This window comes from Equus caballus, chromosome 15 (genome assembly GCF_041296265.1).
Source record: "Equus caballus isolate H_3958 breed thoroughbred chromosome 15, TB-T2T, whole genome shotgun sequence".
NCBI lineage: Eukaryota > Metazoa > Chordata > Mammalia > Perissodactyla > Equidae > Equus > Equus caballus.
Window position 1 is genome coordinate 66,361,022 of NC_091698.1, and position 22,554 is coordinate 66,383,575.

Sequence of the window (22,554 nt, forward strand, 5' to 3'; positions counted from 1 at the left end):
CTAAGGTCTCTTCAATTGTATATGGCTTCTGTAGCTGGGTGGTACAATAAGCAAATGCATAGGATGCTTCAGGATAAGGCTTTATTTGCCAAATCTAGTTTCCAACCTTCTCAATTTGAGCTTTCCTCTAATGAAAGAACCATATTTTTCCAATGTGGTAAGGACTGACAGAACTTCACACTCACATGTGGAGATAAATATAAAACAAAAGAAATCTAAGTTTTAATATAATTTCTTTTCATATTTTCAAACTAAACTATGTGAAATTCAGTTGCCCATAATCATAATGGCAGGGCATATCTCTTTAATTCTGAACTGAAATTTGATCCAGATATCTACCATAACATAGTGGCAACGATGGTTGCATATTACCTTACCATGTACAGTAGCATCCCATGCCACTCTTATTTGGCATGAAATATACCTTAACATATTTTTACAAATACAAAAAAGTATTTTGTTAAATAAGCTTTTTTCCTATAAAGACAGAAAAATATCACATATCTGGTTCAAAAATCTCTGATTTAGAGATATTAATTTAGGAGTGGCATATAGTGACAAAAAATATTTGCTCAATTAACTGAATTCTGAATTCAAATAACTATTGATATGATATGTTATCTTTTAGAGGAATATCAGAATGGATTTGGAAGAAAAAAACTCTTATCTTCCCCTCACTCCATCCATTTTTCACTCATACATTGATTTTGAGCTAGATCAGTGGTTCCTAATCTTAACTATGTATTACAATCACCTCATAAAGCTCTTACACTAATGAGTGGACTCCACCCCAGAACAATTTGATCTAAATCTCTTGAGGTAGACCAAACATTATTTTGTTTAATGCCCCAATGATTCTAATATTTAGCCAGGGTTGAGAACTACTGAGTCAAATAAACTAATCACAGATCCTGTTCTTTAAAAGTTTATATTCTAGTATACGTGAATGTGTATATATTCTTAGGTGCTCTGGGTATACAAAGATTAAAAAAATGTACCTTTCAATGCAAACAGGACATTTTAATGTATCTTTTAACTACATTACGACAGACACATGCCTAAGGCGCTGTGATAACACAGAACAAACTAATAATGAAGGGGGAAGAGGTAGGAAGAGAGGTATTGAAGTAAGATTTCTGGAAGAAGTAATGAATGGATAAATAGGAATTAATCAGAGGAAAGGATGGTGGGGAGAAAATCCAGGCACCAAGCAGAGGGGATAACACAAGCAAAGAGAGAAATAGGAAACAATAAGCTTAACACAGAGAATTGCTCACAGTTTGGTGTTCCCAGTAAAGTAGTCAGCATGAAATGAAGGAAGAATAAATAAGAAACAATGGCAAAGAAAGGACAGGGAGGTCCTTGCACACCACATTAAGGAGTTTGAACTTCATCCTTAGGTGATGGGCTGTCAGTGCTGTGTTAAGCAGGAGGCATTTTGGGTAAGTCTCTAGTAGCCCTGAAGAACAGAGACAATAGCCAACATGCACTGAGCATTTACCCTCTGCTAGGCAGTGTTCTGCTGAGCACTTCACACCGATTATCTCGTGTAATCCTCCCATCACCACAACTCTGTGGTAGATACCATTATCTTTATTTTACAAATGAGGAAACAGTAACTTACCCAAGTCACATAATTATGTGATAGGGAGGGGATTCAAAACAATTCTGATCCCTAAAGCCTAAGCCTTTAACCTCTAGGATTGATGGATTGGGAGGAGTGGAGTGAGAAACAGCATACACTGTAAGTTAATAAATTAGTCAGGAAGCTATTATATTATCCCAAGTGAAAAGCAATTAGGGCAATGGCAGTAGGGATGGAGAAGAAGGAACAGTTTCCAGAAATATTTAGTTTTAAAAGTTATCAAAATCACATGATTCAGCCTTAAAAAGGAATGAAATTCTGACATGGATGACATGGACCATGGATGAACCTTGAAAATATTATGCTAAGTAAAATAAGCCAGTCACAAAAGGCCAAATATTGTATGATTCCACTTATGAGGTACCTAGAATAGCCAAATTCACAGAGACAGAAAGAATACAAGTTACCAGGGACCGAAGGGAGAGGGCAAGGGGGAGTTATTGTTTAACAGGTACAGAATTTCAGTTTGGGACGATGAAAAAGTCCTGGAGGTGGACAGGGGTGATGATTGCACAACAATGTGAATGTACTTAATGCCACTGAATTGTACACCTAAAAATGGTTAAAATGGTAAATTTTATGCTACATATATTTTACCACAATTAAAAAATATTTTTTAAAAAACACACAATATGAGGAGAATAAGGGGGGAAAAGAGCCTAAAAGTAACTGTAGTGCTTAGCTGAGGAAACCAGGCGGGCAGTGGTACCATGGGTACCATGCAGTATCTCTGATGAGGAACAATGAATTATTGTGACATTGAGGTCGAGCTGTCTGGAAGGCCAACACATGAGAATGAAGCACAGAGGAGTAATAGGCTTGGAAATGTAGTCATCAACAAATAGGTGGTAATTAAAACCAGGATGATGCATGCAATTGCCCAGGGAAACATGACGTAAGAATAGAGATGGGCTGAGGATAGAACCTTAGGAAATAGCAGAGGAAGATAAAGAGGAGCTCATGAAGGAGATAACAGGATGCAGTCAAAGGTAAACAACTAAAAGATAAGGCAGCAGCAATGACAATATTTGGAGGTGGGGCAATAAGGATGATGGGGAGAGCAGGAAGGAGTTAAAAAGGAGTTAAAGAAGGTAACATTGCCATATCTATTTCTCTCCTACTCCTACTTTCTGGAATTCCAATGAAGATCTCTCTAGCATTATATGATTAGAAAACAAAATTCCTACACTGAGGAAAAACTTAACATAGTAATACGTTCTTTAAAATAGGAACACATCAAAAATTGTCAGGAACATATTTTATGAAACAGTAAGAATGTCAGACCTACACAGAAATTTAAGATCTCTACTACACAGGAAAAGAAAACAAAAAGTTTAGCTAATTGTAACTTGGTTTAAGCAATAAGAATTTCTGAATAGCTACTTACAAAATTATAAAAAAGAAAACCTATTAATAAATTTTTTGAAAATTATATCATCTTAAACTTTAGCAGATTACTAACTGAAGGTATCCTACATACAGTAAATTAATTTAAAAAATTTTATAAAGTAAATACTTTTGAATGTTTGGATTTTTGTGTTTTAGATACAGATCTATTTTAAAACTAACCAACAAGTTATAGGAAAAGTTACCCAACATATCACAAGCCCATAAAACATAACAGCACTAATCTAAAGTTTATTATGGTGCCAGAAGCTATTAAAAACTCTATATACATCATCTCTGATAATACTAAAAATTATGAGGTTGGTTTTATGCCCAGTTTACAGACTTAACTGGATTTCAGAGAGTAACATGCCATAGCTTGCTTATAAGTAGTGAATCTGGAATCAGAACGTACTGTGGCTTCAAAGCTTAAGCTATCAACCACTATCCCCTAAACAATCCTTGATTAATCTCCCTTAACCATGCTATTTCCCCACATCAGAACAAAGGACAAGCTGACATCTCATAAGTAACAGTAGAATAAGTCCTTGAATCACCACAGTGAAAATCTGCAAAGCTCGTAGTGAGTCCAGGAGAAAAATACCTCCAAAAACTATAACTGATGAAGCACACTTATTATAAATGTACAGTTATTTTTCTCTCCAAACCAAATTTTTCATAATTGTGCGTTTAGCCTACATTTCTTCAATTTTACATATTATGTGGAAAACATTGAGAAAAAAATACCCAAAAAACATTTTAGTCTTAATACTTTACACCTAAACTAAAAACAGACTTACTAAAAGATGTTGAGCAGCCTTCATCAAACATCTGAAACACTCTCAAACAGGTCACAGCTTCTGGCGCTCATTGTCTTTGTTTCCCATCCTTCACTGTGCCCTACATCTCTCCACTTCTACCTAAGAAAATGTTAAGGGGGCACTTAACCATCCATTGCTACAGATTTGTACGGAAGCTCTAGTGGACCAATAAACCGTTGGCTAGGGACACAAACCTTTAATTATTTGTCACGTCACCAAATTGTATAAATGGAATTAGCCATAAGGCATATTCTACATTTGTAAAAAGACAACACAAGATTTTTTTTAATTTTGCCATTCAAACTTCTCTATGAATCTTTCTGCCATCACTATCAATTCCTTGGAAATTAATAATTTTCAATATGAAAAGGTAACTAGAAGCTGTTTTAAGTTTGAATTCCAAAACAAATTAAGTTACCTAGTATTTTAGCAAGCAGGGAGAAACAAAGCACCTGCTAGCAAGACAATTCCTCATGCAAGGAAAACTTTCATACAGGAGTTTAGGAGAATTAGGCAGAGTAAGAAAAAAAATACTTCAAATCTCTTCTGTTTGTTAAGTATGACAACGAATTACCTCAAAATATTCATTTAATTACTAGGATGGATTTCTGCTTTTTTTTTTTTTTTTTTTTGAGGAAGATTAGCCCTGAGCTAACATCTGCTGCCAATCCTCCTTTTTTTTGCTGAGGAAGATTGGCCCTGAGCTCACATCCACGCCCATCTTCCTCTACTTTTTATATGTGGGACGCTTGCCACAGCATGGCTTGCCAAGTGGTGCCATGTCTGCACCCAGGATCTGAACCGGCAAGCCCCAGGCCACCAAAGCGGAACGTGTGAACTTAACCACTGCCCCACCGGGTTGCCCCTGAGTCTTTTAAATTTTATCTGCAGACAAAGAAAAATTCTCACAATGCAAAAGAGAGATAAAATGGATTACTTAATACAAATGCCTTTTCTTTAAAGAAATACTCTAATTAAAATTCAAAGTTTAAAAATGCAGAGCATGAATACTTTAAGAACTGATCGTTATATTAAAAACAACAATAAAGAAACAATCTTCTAAAGAAAAAACCAAAACACATGTACTTCTGGGTAACCTTACAGACTAAAAAACACTCAGGATGTCTAATCACTGGCCACTGTTTATCCCGATACCATTAAGTTGAACACACAACTACCTTCTCTGAGACAGGTAAGCTGCTGGGCTCCTCTATATTTCTTGGCTGCTTCACAGAATCACATTCAAACTTCCTATTTTTGAGAAGATGAAGCTGAACATCAGACACGTGCTGGTCCCGAGTCCCCTGAGGGCCCTTGAAGAGGGGCCCCCCATGCAGATTTTGAATCATGCTAGCTGAAACACTGACCACTGGCTCCACGTTCGAGTCTGTTTGAGAGACCTGTGGCGGAAACACAACCCCTGGAAGACCGATGTACTGAGAGCTTTCCGGCTGACTCAGCAAAGCTTCAGACGCGATTTTATGCTCATTTCCAGGAGGGACAAGTGTATCACTGGTGGCCTTTTCTAAATGTTTCCTATCCTCTGTCCCAGAATGAAGAATTGTGGGTTGCTGAAGCACAGTTTCCATTCTCTGCGCTTTTTCAGTAGTTGCTTGAAGACAACATGGGTTCAATTGTGGAACACTGGGCTGCCCAAGCTGCTGAATTACTTGCTGAACTGGATGCTGAAGAATACTTGCTCTTCCAGAAGTCTGTGTCACCATAATTGGTACATTGACTTTGTAAAGGTGACCTTAAAAAGGAGAAAACAAAACCGTAAGTATAACAGAATCCTAATTTCCTCTAAAAGAAAATCCCATGCACAACAGCCCGGGAGGAGATATATCAATATGTTAATAGTGTTTATCTCTAGGCGTTTTTCTTTTATTCTTCAGATTTTTTGTATTTTCTACAATAAGTATGTATTACTCTTATTTTTTTAAAATTAAATATGTCTTGCTTTAACTCTAGCCTTTTCCCACTATTGCTTATACGGCATATTTTGAGATACATACAGGCCACCAATATTTATTCCATAAACCTCTCCCACTGTTTGATAAATAACAGTGTTACTAACTCAAATTGGGATTTTAATAAACATACAGTGGTCTCTCAGTATCTGCATTGGATTGGTTCCAGGACCTCCTGCAAATACCAAAATCCATGTATGCTCAAGTCTTATAGTTGGTCATTCTCATCCATGGGTTCCAAATCTCATGGAGAATGTATTTCATACATTTAAGATATAAGATACCATATAACAACTAAAAGACAAGGCTATCCAAAAGGAGTTTAATAATTTCAGAAGTAATCAAATTTTTTCTCCTTCTTTTCTTTAAAATAATACTAAAAAGAAGAAAGAAGAAATTTATTTTTTGAGGATTAGTTAGGTGCTTTGCTTAAACTTTGCAACAACCCAAAGAATAGGTATGATTCTCTTTCAGACCAAGAAACAGTGCTGTGAAAAGCAGAGGCTGGTTAATCTCCAAACGTTTTGGATATTCTTTCTATTATACCATGCAATCTCTAATAAGAAAGGCAGCAGAGGTTGATCAATCCATGGTTTTTCTTGATTAGAGCTGGCAGGGACACAGATACGTTATTTTGTATTTGTCAAACTTTAGCTAACTGCATTGAATTAGAGAAAACATACATAAAAGCATCTTGTACAAAGAGAACTGGGAGTGAAATAAGGACAGGCCTAGGACCGAGCGTTTCGTGGCAGACCGCCTCCACAATACGACTCACCGTTTATTATTACTTTTGAAATTAGTTTGATTAACAGTTCCTCTAACTTCTAGTATACAGTTTATTAAAAATCATGAAAATTAATCCAAAAGTCAGTACCAATGCTAAAAACAAAATTTCTTTTCTGCTTTTTTCTCCCCAAATCCCCCCAGTATATAGTTGCATATTTTAGTTGTGGGTCCTTCTAGTTGTGAAAACAAAATATTTTTAAACGATACTCTTACCAGATGCAGTCTGCAGTGTCACACCTGCTGGTACATGAATAGGATAACCAGAAAAAGTAAGGTTTGCCCTGGAGTTTGAGGTGCCCTAGACATGAGAAATTTATATTAGAAAGTTAGAAAAATGGCTTTACTTGTATCTTTTTTTCCTGATCTTGTAGAGGGTCAAAAAGTCTGATTCAGGACAACAATCGTTTGACAATGCTTTACATTAGGGCTGAGTTCTTTAATAAAACAGCTTTGTAATACTTGATTTAGATTATCTCATTAAGGATAAAAGGCATTCTGTTCTACAGCTATTGGCAATGAAGCTAATAAGCCTTTTACGGATACTGACTCATAAAACTTGCCCACTACACAGCTTTGCCTGAGCCACTGATGCTCAAGATGTCAAACAGAAGAACCACAGCTGTCTACAAGAGTCCTCTAGTCTATAAGTTGATCACTAATGGCATTTCAAAGTAGATAATATGATAGTGTCTAATTTTTATTTTAGAATAATTAAACCTTAGCATTTTAATTTTTTTAAGTAGTAAATCAAAAGACAAAGAAACGTTTTTGCCTATCAGACCTGCAAATTTAAAAGATTAGATTAGTAACATCCAATGTTGGTAAGGATATGATAAAAATCAGTTCTCTCAGATTCTGCTTATATGAGGGTATACGGGACAATCCTTTTGGAGGGCAATTTTGCAATATATACCAAAACTGAAAACATGCATGATCTTTGACCCAGAAATTCTACTTCTAGGAATTTATCCTGGTTACCTGATTTTCACACAAATACATAAGGACACAACTACAAGCATAATCAATAGAATGCTATATTAAAAAATAACCAAAAGTAATTTAAACATCCATCAACAAAAGATTGGTTATTTTAAACTGTGATATATCCACAAAGGCTAATCAATATTTAACCAGCACTAAAAAGTGTCCATCCATATTACTAAGTTAAAAAAAATTCCAAAATAGTACACGGAATGATCCTACTTTTATGCTGAAATTAATATAACTTTCATGAAAAAAGTCTAGAAGGATATCATCAAACAACTAAAACAGTCATCTTTGGGGTAGAATACTACAGGGCTCTTTCACTTTTTACTTTATAAATTTGTTTTCACTTTTTAGAAATATATTATTTCCTTAATCAAGGGAAAAGGCATCTCCACTAAAGTGAATTACACTTCTGCCATCACTCACTAAAAGTGGGTCATATCTTTTAAAATATATCTTAGGGGCTGCCCTGGCAGTGCAGCGGTTAAGTGCGCACGTTCCGCTTTGGCGGCCCAGCGTTCGCCGCTTCAGATCCCAGGTGCGGACATGGCACCACTTGGCAAGCCATGCTGTGGTAAGCATCCCACATATAAAGTAGAGGAAGATGGGCACGGATGTTAGCTCAGGGCCAATCTTCCTCAGCAAAAAGAGGAGGATTGGTGGTAGATGTTAGCTCAGGGCTAATCTTCCTAAAATATATATATATCTCTCTCTCTTAAATAAGCTACATACCAGTTCTGCTGTAGTAAACTTGGGAAGAGTTCTACCAGCAGGAATAACTAATGATGCTGCATAGAAAACAAAATAAACATTGTAAATTCATTAGAATTTACCAATTTAATAAAATTTCTAAGTATAGCTTATTTTTAAAAAAACATTTTCCATCACTAATTTGTTAGGCCATAATGAATTCTAAACTTCCTGATTCTAAGAGAGGTAAAAAGTATTACTTTTTTCCCAAGAACTTTAGATCAAGACTTTACAACTAACCTACTTTAAGTCCCAAAAGGAAATCTCTCATCTAATCAAGTATACTGTACTTTAGAAATCCATAAGAAAATACTTTAGTCTTTAGTAATACAAAATGTCTTTAGTAAGCAATGTAGCACTTAATCTCCATTACAACTTTTCAAAGGAGAGAAAAAGTAATATTTGTTAAAGTGGCACTTTTCCAAGAGACTATACTATCGAGCAAAAATATGTAACCCCACAAAAACCATTTGAAATTTTATAGGTTCAAAATAAATTTCAATTCATTCATTTTATGAAAAGTTATTTACAGTACTTCAGCCAAGTAAGCAAGCACAGCTACATAGTTTTAGGAATAAATGCATAAGAACATGTCTCCTGAAGTCTTTGCATGAAACAGTTTAGACTGCTAAGAAAAATACAAGAGAACAAATTCCTAGGAAAACACCAACTCAACCTGCATTAAAGCTGCAATCTCACATATCTTTCCTTTATTATCCATCAATTTGCTATGCTATCTCTTCATTTATAAAACATCTAAAAGGTTGACCAAATGGTTGAACATATAATCATTAAAAAATAAGACTAAAAAATAAAGAAATAGTAACTTCACTAGAAGGATCTCAGTTGATCAATGTAAACTTAAACCTCACCTCAAGGCTCACTTTACCTAGCTGAATATGACCGTTAGAATATCACTTCGTGCTACAACTAGAAGGACCCTCCACTAAAATATAAAACTATGCACTGGGGGATTGGGGGAGAAAAAGCAGGAAAAAAAAAAAAAAGAAGATTGGCAACAGTTGTTAGCTCAGGTGTCAATCTTAAAAAAAAAAAAGAATATCACTTTGCTTTTTCTTTAATAAAAATGAGAGTCTTTTAGCATGTTTATGCAATACATATGTATTAAATGTAATTTATTTATTATGGCCTTTTTTCACATACTGCCTTAAGGAAAACTGCCTCAAAGATCTGTTTCTGACGGGGCTGGCCCCGTGGCCGAGTGGTTGGGTTCGCGCGCTCCGCTGCAGGCAGCCCAGTGTTTCGTTGGTTCGAATCCTGGGCGCGGACATGGCACTGCTCATCGGGCCACGCTGAGGCGGCGTCCCACGTACCACAGCTAGAGGAACCCACAACAGGAAATATACAACTATGTACTGGGGGGCTTTGGGGAGAAAAAAGGAGGAAATAAAAAATCTTTAAGAAAAAAAAAAAAAATCTGTTTCTGACGCTAGAATGGCTCCATCATATACAACAAACAGCTCAGAAGGGCAAATATTTTTTAAAATAACCATTCTTTCCACGTTTAGACAACAGAAGTGAGGCTACAGAGATTGATGGTTAATGAAGCACAAAATTATTTTTATCCTCTGTTCATCTATGCCTTTGCTTATTAACAGGCATTCTTTTAGAAAGGCTAAATTAGAAAGAATTGGAGTGGCAGGAACACAGTGGCATTAGACTTAATTAGCTGAAGTGAGCAAAGCTTAAGCTGGTACAACTTAAGCCATAGCCTGGGAGGAAACAAAAATCTGTTAACACACTGAAGCAATTAAATGAATTTCTTGAGGAAAAACAGCAACAATCTTCCTCTTTTAATTACCTTGCAATAAATCCTAAAGGCTAATTCTCTATACTTATATAAATCAAAGAGAACTATACGAGAATTTTAAGAGTTTCTTTACAGCCATCAGAATAAAAGCATTGAACTAAGAGTTTATAGCGAAGTTTCATGCAGCTCCTATTTAATTTTGATACTAAACTCACAAGTTATATGCACCATTTATATACATTCACAAATTATATACACCATTATATGTGTGTGAAACACACTTTTTAAAATATTCAAGCTGGTTTCAATAACCAATTAAGTTTTAACTGAATACATGTTTTTATTTAAACTCAAAGTGCCAGAATTTTGGTCTTCATGTATATATTCTAGAAATATTAAATTTCTCAAACAATAGGCTTTAGAATATAGAAAGAATTCAGTTCCACAAATATAATTTAAGAAATTTAGTAAAAATAATACAGCATAACAACATTCACATTTATAAGTGTATTCTTCCCTACACACCAAAAAAGTCTTTGAAACATTAAAGCAGTTAATTTCACAATCCTTGGTCCTGTTTTGAACCATTCCAAATCTTAATATCGAAGTCACATGACTCAAGAGGTGCAAAGACTGGTCAATTTCTTCTTTGTAACTACTTATTAGCATAGGGATATCTTCTCATGACCAAACTGAATATTCTAACTCAAAAACCAATAGTATTGCTGCAATTTTCACCAGATCTAAGTTCAAGAGCAAATGAACATATAGTTTAGGAGTTTTAACGCTCAATGATGAAAGCCACCACAAACCTCTCGATGTTCCTGTTCTTTCCTGTCTTCCTCCCACAATGACTGAAGGTTTAAACAAAAAAGGCCATGTGACATGAAGAACAAATAGCTGAAGCTTATGTGAATTGCCCTAGAAATAAGGCAATCACAAACAAGGTGACTACACGTCCCAGTCTGCCCACATCCCAGTTTACACCTGTTATTCTGAGGCTATTATAAATAGAATCCCATTTCTCTCTCAAAAGTGGAGTATAGGCAAAAGACTCAGAATATAATACTATACTCAATGAGAAAAATAAAGTTGGAGGACTGACAATACCCAACTTCAAGGCTCACTATAAAGCTGCAGTAATCAAGACAGTGTAGCATCAGCAAAAGAAAAGACAAATAGATCAATGGAATAGAACAGAGGGCCCAGAAATAGACACACATAAATTCAGTCAACTGATTTTTGACAAAGGAGCAAAGGCAATACAATGGAGCAAAGATGGTGTTTTCAATAGTGTTGGAGCAACTGGACATCCACAAGCAAAAAAAATGAATCTAGACACAGATCTTATACCCTTCACAAAAATTAACTCAAAATGGAGTATAGACCTAAATGTAAAATGCAAAACTATAAAACTCCCAGAAGATAACATAGGAGAAAATCTAGATGACGTTGAGTATGGCAATGACTTTTCAGATACAACACCAAAGGCACAATCCATGAAAAAAATAACTGATAAGCTAGACTTCATAAAAATTAAAAACTGCTTTGCAAAAGACAATGTCAGGAGAATAAGAAGACAAGACACAAGTTGGGAGAAAATATTTGCAAAAGACATATCTGATAAGGGACTGTTATCCAAAATACACAAAGAACTCTTAAAACTCAACATTAAGAAAACAAACAAAACTCGATTGAAAAATGGGCCAAGATCTTAATAGACACCAAAGAACATATCCAGATAGCAAATAAACATATGAAAAGATGCTCCACATCATATGTCATCAGGGAAATGCAAATTAAAACAACAATGAGATACTAATACAACCTATTAGAATGGTCAAAATTCAGAACACTGACACCACCAACTGCTGGCAAGGATGGAGAGTAAGAGGAACTCTCATTCATTGCTGATAAGAACGTAAAACGGTACAGCCACTTTGGAAGACATTTTGGTGGTTTCTTACAAAACTAAACATCCTCTTACCAGATGATCCAGCAGAATCCTTAGTATTTATCCAAAGAAGCTAAAAACTTATGTCTACAAAAACACCTGCACAAAGATGTTTATAGCAAGCTTATGCATAATTGCCAAAACTTGGCAGCAACCAAGATGTCCTTCAGTAGGTGAATGGATAAATAAACTGTGGCACATCCAGACAACAGCATATTATTCAGTGCTGAAAAGAAATGCGCTATCAAGCCATGAAGAAAAATAAAGAAACCTTAAAATTACTAAGTGAAAGAAGCCAATCTGAAAAGGCCACGTACTGTATGATTCCCACTATATGACATTCTGGAAAAAGCAAAGCTATGGAGATGGTAAAAAGATCAGTAGTTGCCACGGGTTGGTGTAGGGGAAGGGATGAAGAGGTGGAGCACAGATGTTTTTGACCAATAAAAATATTCAGTATGATACTATAATGATGGACATGTCATTATAAATTTGCCCAAACCCAGAGGATATACACCACCAAGAGTGACAATGTAAACTATGGACTTTGGGTGTTTATGATGGTGTTAATGTAGGTTTATCAATTGTAACAAATGTACCACTCGAGGGGAATGTTGCTAATGGAAGAGGCTATGCATGAGTGAGGGTGAAGGGTATACGGGAAATCTCTGTCCCTCCTCTCAAATTTGTTATGAACCTAAAATTGCTCTAAAAAAATTATTTTTTATAATTAAAAAATTATTTAAAAGCATATTATAATTACATATACTCACCCTAACAATAGAACAGTAGTTCTCAAAGTATAGTGTGTGAAACCCCGGGGGCTCCCCAAGACCCTTTCAGGGTGCTCACGAGGTCAAACTATGTTTTACAATACCAAGACAACACATGCCTTTTTCATTTCTCACTAAATATTTTTTGTTCTGTTTTGTTGACATCTGCTCTGATGGCACAAGGCAATGATGAGTAAAACTGAAGGCACCTCAGCTTGAATTAAGGCAGCAGCAAATCTCACTAGTGACCAATGGATTTATTTTCCATTGCCACTCACTCACAGTAAAAAACAAAAAAAGAAACCAGCAGCAACAACAAACTGTTTCACTTAAGACGTTCCTTAATGTAACCATATAAATTATTTTTACTAATTTCAACCCTAAAGTGTATTTCCTTTTAATATTCTGTGTGATGAAATGGGGAGAACAGAAAGAGCATTTCTGTTCATAGACAAGTACAAGGAAAAACACTGGTGCTATTGTTTAAGTTGGGAGCTGATCTAGCCTCTTTTTTCCAGAAACACTATTTTTACTTGAAAGAAAAACTGACAGAAACTATGGTTATTCAGACATGAGTATTTGGCAGACATTTTTTTTGAAAATGAACTAAGTGTGTCCATCACTTCAAGGAAAACAAATTGACAGTATTTGTTTGGCAATGATAAAATTCAAGCTCTCAAGCAAAAATTAGAATTTTGCAAACTTTATATCCACCACAGTGAGTTTGATAGCTTCGCAATACTTAAACACTTTTCTGATGTGTGGTGATATTTATGATTATGATTTGTTTAATCTTGCATAATGAGCAATGTGTCAACTCCACAACTCAGTGAACCAATATTTTCCAAATAACCATCTAACATTATAAAAAGTCCATTATATGGTTTCAGATTCCACTCTGCATCTAACCTCTCAGATACTGCTACTTGTTGAGTTTTAACGTAATACCAAGTTATCTGAAAATACTATTAAAATACTCCTCCTTTCCCAATCATATATCTGTGGGAGGCAGGATTTTCTTCATATACTTTAGCCACAACAACATATCACAACAGATTGAATTTAGAAATAGATGAGAATCTATCTGTCTTGTATTAAGCCAGATATTAACAAGATTTGCAGAAAAGTAAAACAGTGCCATTCTTCTAAGTATTGTTTGTCCTGGAAAATACTTACTGTTAACAAATATAGTTATTATGTTAACATATGATAAACTTTTTAAATTAATAAACCAATATTTTTTGGATTTCTCAGTTTTAATTTCTAATACAGTAAATACTTACAACCCACATAAAAGAAAGCTCTTTGAGGTCCTCAATTTTTAAGTGTGAAGAGGTCCTGAGACCAAAAACAGTTGACAATTGAAGATATAGGAAATTACTAAATAAATGGATGATACAGTCAAAAAAAATATGATAGGGCAAACAAGTTCTAAAGGTGGAACAAAGGTAAATACTTATTCCATTGTAGATTAATTTGAACTTGTTATCAAGAGATAAAAAGGTTGTAGAGGTAAGTTAGTTTAGGTTATTTTAATCAGGCTTTTAAAAGCATACAATGCAAAGACATAATTAAGAAGTACTTCCAATTTATAAGGCTATTTACTCCAAGAATCTTATTGTAGGGTACCTAGAAATGAAGAAGGATAGGAATAAGGCCTATAATGCATTTTTAAAAGATATATGTACTTCCTCTTAAACCATTTCATTATAAATGATATAGAATAAGGAGAAAAACTGTCTTTAAATGTAATTATTTCTGTTATTCTAAGAAAGAGAATAATAAAATGCTGAGTGAAATCCAGCTAGTTACATTAGTTGCAAGACTATTTTGTGATTTAAATCACTGGTAATATTACCATCTTGCGGCAAAATCTAGTATTGCAATTTTGAATGACAAAGAACCTGAGAAATGGTAACTAGGCTTTTGATTAAAGACTGTCAAGTAGTTTACTCCTCCACACTGGCCACACTCCAAGCCACTCCTAAGTAAAACATCTTTAAAGTTCTTTAATAGAGATAAAGAAAAAAAATTCAAAAGAATGTTATTTAAATAGAGAAATAAAAGGATGCCCTAATAAAATAGTGAAGTAATAAAATAGTAATAAATGTAAAGTAATAAAATAGCAAAAACAAAAGCATAGCCAAAAACCCCACAACTGATGGAAAATGTTTCAATGTGTCAACTTAGTAATTAAAACTGCCACGGCTAATCCTTATAGAGCAAAGTTATACTTTATAAGCACAGTATTAGATAAAAGTTTTGTTTGGTAATTCAATATTCATTGTTAATTTATTTCATTTTTATAAGTCGTTATTGCTGCCACACTTAAATTCTCTCATTCTGTAACAGACGAGGTATTAGCCTCCTTACTATTTTCTCTTCATCTTGGCTAATGTGATTTTCATGTGAATTTTCCCAAGTATGCAATGAACAACCTAGTTATTACTGACAATCTAATCCAAAACCTACCCTCACCTCTTGCAGACATTAATCTATTGAATTGCAGCTAAACCCAATGAAACCTGTTTGTGTGTGTGTCTGTGTATGGACATATATATAGACAAACATTAGGGTAGCATAAAGATTATGAGTCAGAGGAGAAAAGAAAGAATAAAGGCTAGAAAGATATAACAGTATCATTTTATTTTTTATTAGCTAGTCTTTTCCACTTTAAATTGATACATATAATATGGACAAATATTTCCCTTAAAAGCAGAGGTCTAGATTCATTAAGTACAAGAATAAAGGTAAGATGTATATGGTCAATTTATAGTCATCATTGTATATATCCAAAACAATGAGGTAGCCTGAATATTCTCCATATTCTTGTTAACTCTCCATTTTGCTTCCAATAGAATAACAGATCTATAATATTTACAGAAAGCAAAAGAGAGAAAGAATGCACAAGTATGCAAGCACCCATCCGTCCCTCTGCTTCTTCAGCAATGGTGGCTGGATTATTCCTCGACTAGATCCAATCAAATGCTCTGAAATAACCAGTGGGTGCTCCCAATAGCCCATAAACTACGTGACTTACTCCTCTAAAGTAAGGCTTTGTCACCTTTGTGGACTTTAATATTTTAAAGCACTAGTTTGAGTAATCTAACTTTTCCTCAATAATTACATGGGGTGATGATTTATTGTGTTCATTAAGTAGCAATGATTCTGAGGTCCAAGCCCTCTCACCTTAAGAATATTACCCTGTCTAATTCAAAACCACCACCAAATGAGAATTAGTTCTGAAGTCCAAATAGTACTAATTTACTGACTGTATCCAACCTGTTGGTGACTGCAATGTTTGGTGCAAGCTGTGTGGCAACTGAAGAGTGAACAGAGGTGAATGGAGGCTATTTCTGAAGAAGTCTTCTGTTGCTTTAGACTGCAAAACCTTTGTTTCCCAGAGCTGCAGAGAAAAAAAAATTGTTTACTTTTAAAAAAATAATAAAACTTTTATAGGATTCTTTTTTTACATTTTTTAAATTAAATTGTCAGCTGATGGCACAATGAATAGGCAAGTACTAAACTACAATTAAGGAGTTGGAACTATAATTTACCAGTTTTTTAAGCTAAGAAAACTACAACAAAAAGAGAGAGAAACCTGTCTTGTCTACAAACCTGCTTCAAGTCTTTTAAGACTTGTTCCTCTACACCTTCTTCAGCAAATAGATGCCGCGCTCCTTCAATTACATCTTCAATTACAGATCTGTAGAGTTTAGGCTACACAAAAGCAATTGTTAAAGTTTTAAATTCTCAAGTTTGAACGTATCCAGCCTTAAGAGGCATGCAAAGCACACATTCTAATCTTACAGTTTAAAGAAAAACCACCATAAGGATTTTTACTAAGCACATCCCACTTCCAGTAGCTTCCTATAAATTGTGTTACAAGTACAGGACTACAATAAAATATAAGATAATAATCTCATCAAGATGCATGGTTACTGTTACGTTACTTGGCTTTTGTGTCAGTATTTAACCTCCCCACTTCTTATAAAAAGGGAAATTAAATTTAAGGCAGGTGGAAATGAACCTTCTGTTTTCAATTTACCTTCTTCTCAAAGAGGCCAAAGGAGCTTTTTTAGAGCTCACTATGTTATTTCCCCAAATGTAAGGAAAGTCCAAGCCATAAGATTGTGGCAAGCACTTACAATAGAGTTACCAAAGCCCATGCCATTTCCAAAATACACACAGTTCAAAAAAAAACTCTGAACCATTGTCAAGTAAAAGTACAACTGCACCAAAATAGATTTCCTAACAGAAACTAAGAAGGATATGAACGAACCTTACCTTTCCACAATCTGCATGTTGCAGAGACTAAGTAACATCCTAAAATGCTTCCTAGTAAAAACATGCCATGACAATCATATTAAGCAGGTTTCTACCCAGATTGAACACTGGTAAATACCAATAGAAAAACAGCCCTGTGAAATAAACTCAGTCCTTCAAAGCTATGTAAATTGTGCTCCACTCCCACCCCAGTCCAAAAGGGCAGTGCTAAGTGTACTAACAATACTGACCTAGTGGAAGTTCCACTGACAAGAAATGGCAAAACAGGAATTTAGCTGAGTTGCTCTTATTTCAAATTGCTTAGTCAGGCCAAAATGAAAATTGCGGCAGTCTAGGACCGCTTTTTCATACTACCCAGTAAATACTCTAAATACTCCTCCTGCTCATGCCAAGAGTAGCAAGGTTTTAAACTAATCCTTCTAAAGATCAAGGGTAAGCTGATGAATAGGCCAATCAGTAATATTTAAATAATACGTTACTCACAAGCATATCCATTAAGATTAAGTACCCTAGATTAGTTGCTTCTTCTAAAACAGTTTACACTAATAAAGGCACACTCAATTGATGCTTCAGTGTTAGTCCCAGCTAGTGTAATCACATTTAAAGCTGGAGGAAAAACTCCTAGGGCTAAAAACATCTTTAAGTTATGCCCTCAGAGTGTAACAGCAGCCACCAAAAATAACCCATTAGAACACAATTTTTCAAAAGTAAAGTAGATATTAAACATATTTTCTCTTCTAGGACTAGAGTTAGACTTTATATTCTTTCTCTGTTATCTTTATTAAAACTATGCATAGCCAAGAACTCCATCTTAACCTCTTCTCTATTTAAAAGAAAACACACACACTCTCCTTGGAGTTCACCATCAGATGAAATGGTATATGTACATGGCAAGCTTATATTCAAGCACAAGTATTTTACATATCTCAAAACACATTATCAGAAAATAGATGCACATTAAATAAGAACATGTCTCTAAAAATGGACCCTTTAATGCTGCAGATGTATACATGGAACCCATAAAATAACACAGATCTGGACAACCACGTTGTCTTTCACCAAGTATGAAGTCTGTCGAGATGAAATGAAAATCAAGGTTAACCCTCGATTTTCTCTTGTTCTTTATTTCAGGTTTTTAAGACTGACAGAGGTTCTCATAAGTACTGTTTAGACCGTCAATTCTCATCATGAGGTTTAGGTACCCCTTAACTGTAACAGACGGGTGTTTGTGTTCTTCAATTCCAATTGTACCCTTAAGCATTAAGATGCTACAGGTTGGGGAAAGGATGGAGGGGGTGGGGGCTCTAAAAATATGTAGTGGGGTAACATAACACATTTTCTATTATTTCAGGTAAATAATATAGCTTTGAATCAACAATGACCATACTAAAATTAAGAATTATAATTAGCGTACAACTGAACTCAGAAAATTTTCTAAACACATAAGAAACTGGGAGGATCACGGCAAGTTCCCACTCTAAACAGCTCATTCTGGAAAACCAGTTTGGGTGAGAACTGAGGAGGAGAAGAGGAGGGACACTTGTTCTTCCGGTGGGGGCAGGCCCAACTTCCGGCTGGGCTACTGGCCCTCATGGCTTCCTCCAACCCGGGGAAGCAGCGTCGGAGCCCCTAGGGAAGAGGGTTTCTGACAGTCTGTGAAGGGCCAGGAGAGAAGAAAGGGTGTGTGGACCAGAACCCGGCGCCAGCGCTCCCTCTACAGAGAGCACAGGCCGACAGGCCGGGCGGTTCCTCCTTACCACTGGGTTGATGCAGGCCATGACGGCAGGTCCACTGCCTCGCCCCTCACGCCTGCGCAGCAAGAAGTGCTCCGCTGAGGACCGCTCCCCTGGCGTTGACCCTCGGTGCACGTTGCCGCGCAACTACGCAAGGACGCTGGGGGCGGGGCCCGAGGGGAGAGAGAGGTTGATGAACTGAGCGGGGTTAACTGGAGACACCCCAGAGAGGCAGGGAAGAGGTTGGTCTGAGTGAGCCAAGGCCAGCTGAAATGGGATGGTTAAATCCCATCCACCCAGCTTTGGGCCGTTCACATGATCCCTGAAGAGCCTTTATTTTCTCAATTTGCGAAATAAAGACTAAGAAAATAGGGGCAGGGCGATGCAGTAGCAGACCCCAGTTCACCTTCAGCTTTGAAGAGGTCGGGCCGGGAAAGAAGGGAGACTGGTGGTATCTGTCCTCTTCTTCTACCAAGTTTCATTCCCACTACCACGTCCGTCTCTGCAGCTGAACTCCAATAAAAGTACAACAAGAGCCAAACTCTTCTAAGATTGGTTCTCAAAGTCTGGGATGGCAACATCAGCCTCATTTGGGAACCTGTTAAACTTGCGAATTATTGGGTCCCACCCCAGACCTCCTGAATCAGAAACTCGGAGAATGGGGCCCAGCATTCTGTAATTTTAACATGCTGTCCAGGTGATTCTGATGAAAGCTTAAATGAGGCTCCCTGTCCCAAGACAAAGATTCTCAGCATTGGTTGCACATAGAAATCACCTGCCGAGCTTAACAAGGGTTTGGCACCTGAGTCTCACCCCAGAGACTCTGATTCTATTATACAGCCAAGGTGGAGAATCACCGCTAAAATAAAGTCACCACCCCAACACCACCCCTTCTTCTTCCCCTCCTCAGGCAGAAATCACCATCTGTTGGTTTGCAATAATTCTCTCCCTCCCCTGAAGGGTAGAGCATCTAGGAGCATCACTCGCCTTGGGCCGAGGGTGGATGTAAGCACAGGTAACCTGGAGGGCTAGAAAAAGGAAGAAGTCATCTATTGCCACTATTCTCCCTTTTAAACAGGCTTTCTAGCCTGCAGACAGGCCCTGACCTAACCAGATGGCTCTTATTTAATGATTAAAAATCCTATTATGTTTCAAATTGGCTGTTTATTTATTTATTTGTGTGTATAAGTTCGGTAGAGCTATTTATGGCCTGCCACCATGTATTTGCTTTGCCTGGGTCAGGTACCTTTTGGTTTGTGAGTTTCAAGCACCTGATTTATATGAAGGCCTTTAGAGGACTTTCCTAAATTGAAAACTATCTGAAATTTCCTTTACAAAAAGCCAAGAATTTTATATAGTAATTTTTAATGATTGTATCTCTACCTGGCAATTTTCTACCAGAAGTATTCAAAATGACTTATCTTTCACCTAAAATAGAAAAGCTAAAAGCAGTCATTGATTCCCACTGATATTATAAAATCCAATTAAATTATTCAAGCTGGGAAATAAGAAAGCTGAAAGATCTCTTGTTTTCTATCTTTTTCGTGGCTAAGTTTTAAAACTTTATTCTTAAGTGCATAGGACTGATAATCACTTAACTTTTTGTAACACTATACTGTTTTATATTACTTCATTGTATATTTTACCCTTCTCGGGGCTATACTGTAGATCGTGCATATTTTTGAAATTAAATTTGGACCTTGGTTCCCATAAAAAGCATGATTTAGAGTTGAACTGCCATTGCTCAGTATGTTTAGGAGACTCAGGTTACAAAGAGGTTATGTAATCTTGGCAGAGAAATGTCAGCAACTTTCCACTTGCCCCTTGTGATCTGTCTCGATGATCACTAGTAAACTCAGCCATAATAACTTCCCAATAATAGACAATGGCTCTTAGAGGAGGTGTGCTTTAACCCATGTTCTGGGTGAATCCAAGATGCAAATCTGCTCTAGACCTGTGGTAGCCAGCTTCCAAGAGGGCCCCCAATGATTCCCACCTCCTGGTATTCACAACCTTGTATTGTTCCCTCCCGCATTGTACAATAGTTTGTTTGGGTGACCAATAGAATAAAAGAGAAGTGAGAGTGTATCACTTCCATGATTAGATTATGAATGACTGTGGCTTCCTTCTTGGGCTGTCTCTTTCTCAGATCGCTGACTTTGGGACAAGACAGCTGTCACATTGTAAAGACATTCAGGCACTCAGGTAGCCTATAGAGAGGCCCATGTGGCAAGGAACTGAGACTCCAGCTCATAGCCAGCAAGAATTAGAAGCCTGTAGACAATCACACGAGTAAGCTTGGAAATTGATCCTTCCCCATTTGAGCTGTCAGATTATTGCAGCCCTGACTGACACCTTGACTACATTCCTTTGAGCGACCTTTAACCAGAACCACCCTCTCGGCATCTCCCAGATTCCAAAGCCTCAGAAACAGTGTGTGGTCATAAATATTTGTTGTTTCAAGCAGTTGAGTTTTGGGGTAACATATTACATAGCGTGAGATAACCAATACAGGGCCCATTCTCTGATTGGACTGTGACTGATGGAAGCTTGGTTTTCCCTCATTGTAATCTCAGCATTTAAAGTTTCTTGAATAGCCTCATCAGTCACAAGAGCATTTGAAAAGTATGTAAGGGAATCTTCATACACGTATTTGATAGCATTGACCCCAGGTTATCATCAAACAAGCAGACTGTTATAGTCATGTAATGGTCACATTTCTTTTGTCAATTTTTCAGACTCAGAGGGGAAGTGTGTTGCATACACAAAGCACTTTTGATGCTGAAATTGAAATTCCAAGATCCCAAAGCCTTAGTGAGGCAATTTTATAGTGTCTATTTTTTATGTTAGTAAATAAAGAATAAAACAGGAATGCTGATCTTTGGTCCTTCTTTGAGTACACAGTTCTTTGAAATTACACCTGTGACAAAACATAAAGCTCTTCCCCAACTGCCCATTGCAGTTCAGAGCATCAGATTTTCATTTTCTCCTGCTTTGTTTAGAGACTGTCATATACATTTAATATATCATTGGTAATCAGCACCAGTTTTGCAACATTTAAACAAATCTTAATACAGTCATGCCTCTCTTAATGATGGGGATACGTTCTGAGAAATGCATCATTAGGTGATTTCGTTGTGCAAACATCATAGTGTGTACTTACACAACCCTAGATGGTATAGCCTATTACACACCTAGGCTGTATGGTAATAATCTTATGGGACCATCGTCATAAATGCTATCCATCGTTGACCAACAACATTGTTATGCGGCACATCAGTGTAATCAGATTAATTTCTTTGCACTCTGTGTGTTCTCATTACTTTTGCCTGGAGGTTTCAGTGATAGTATTACAAAAGTGAAAAACAATTTCACTTTGCTTATTGTGAGAAAAATCCATATCTATGAAGTTCTTTCTCTGAATATGAATGTAAAAAGAAATGTGTTTTAGAAACAGCCCATTATCTTTTACATATTATTTTACAGTCAAATAGAGGGCATTTCAGTAACTGTATAGACTCTAAATAATATATTTGTCAGTAATAAAAAAATACAAGTTAGTCTATAAGCGTATGTCTTAAGGCAGCAAATATTTATAATTAGTTTCTGAATATCTTACAACCAACATACTAAACCCAGCAGTATTGTTTCTCTGCCTCTGTTTCATCCTTCACATCTTCCAGGAAAT

The 22,554-nt window shown here is 36.3% G+C and overlaps 1 protein-coding gene across 5 annotated transcripts in view; it reads right to left on the reverse strand.

Moving 5' to 3' along the window:
• The window catches only part of GTF2A1L (general transcription factor IIA subunit 1 like), a 46,446-nt gene extending 27,433 nt beyond the window's left edge, over nucleotides 1–19,013 (reverse strand). Inside the window, 6 exon segments of one of the 5 annotated variants that reach the window (NM_001204845.1) lie at nucleotides 5,031–5,605; nucleotides 6,825–6,909; nucleotides 8,331–8,386; nucleotides 16,129–16,252; nucleotides 16,465–16,566; nucleotides 18,891–18,954. In NM_001204845.1, the coding sequence (NP_001191774.1) occupies nucleotides 5,031–5,605; nucleotides 6,825–6,909; nucleotides 8,331–8,386; nucleotides 16,129–16,252; nucleotides 16,465–16,566; nucleotides 18,891–18,911 (963 nt within the window). In that variant the 5' untranslated portion in view covers nucleotides 18,912–18,954. 5 annotated transcript variants of the gene reach the window in all.
• Between the last annotated feature and the right edge of the window lie 3,541 nt (nucleotides 19,014–22,554).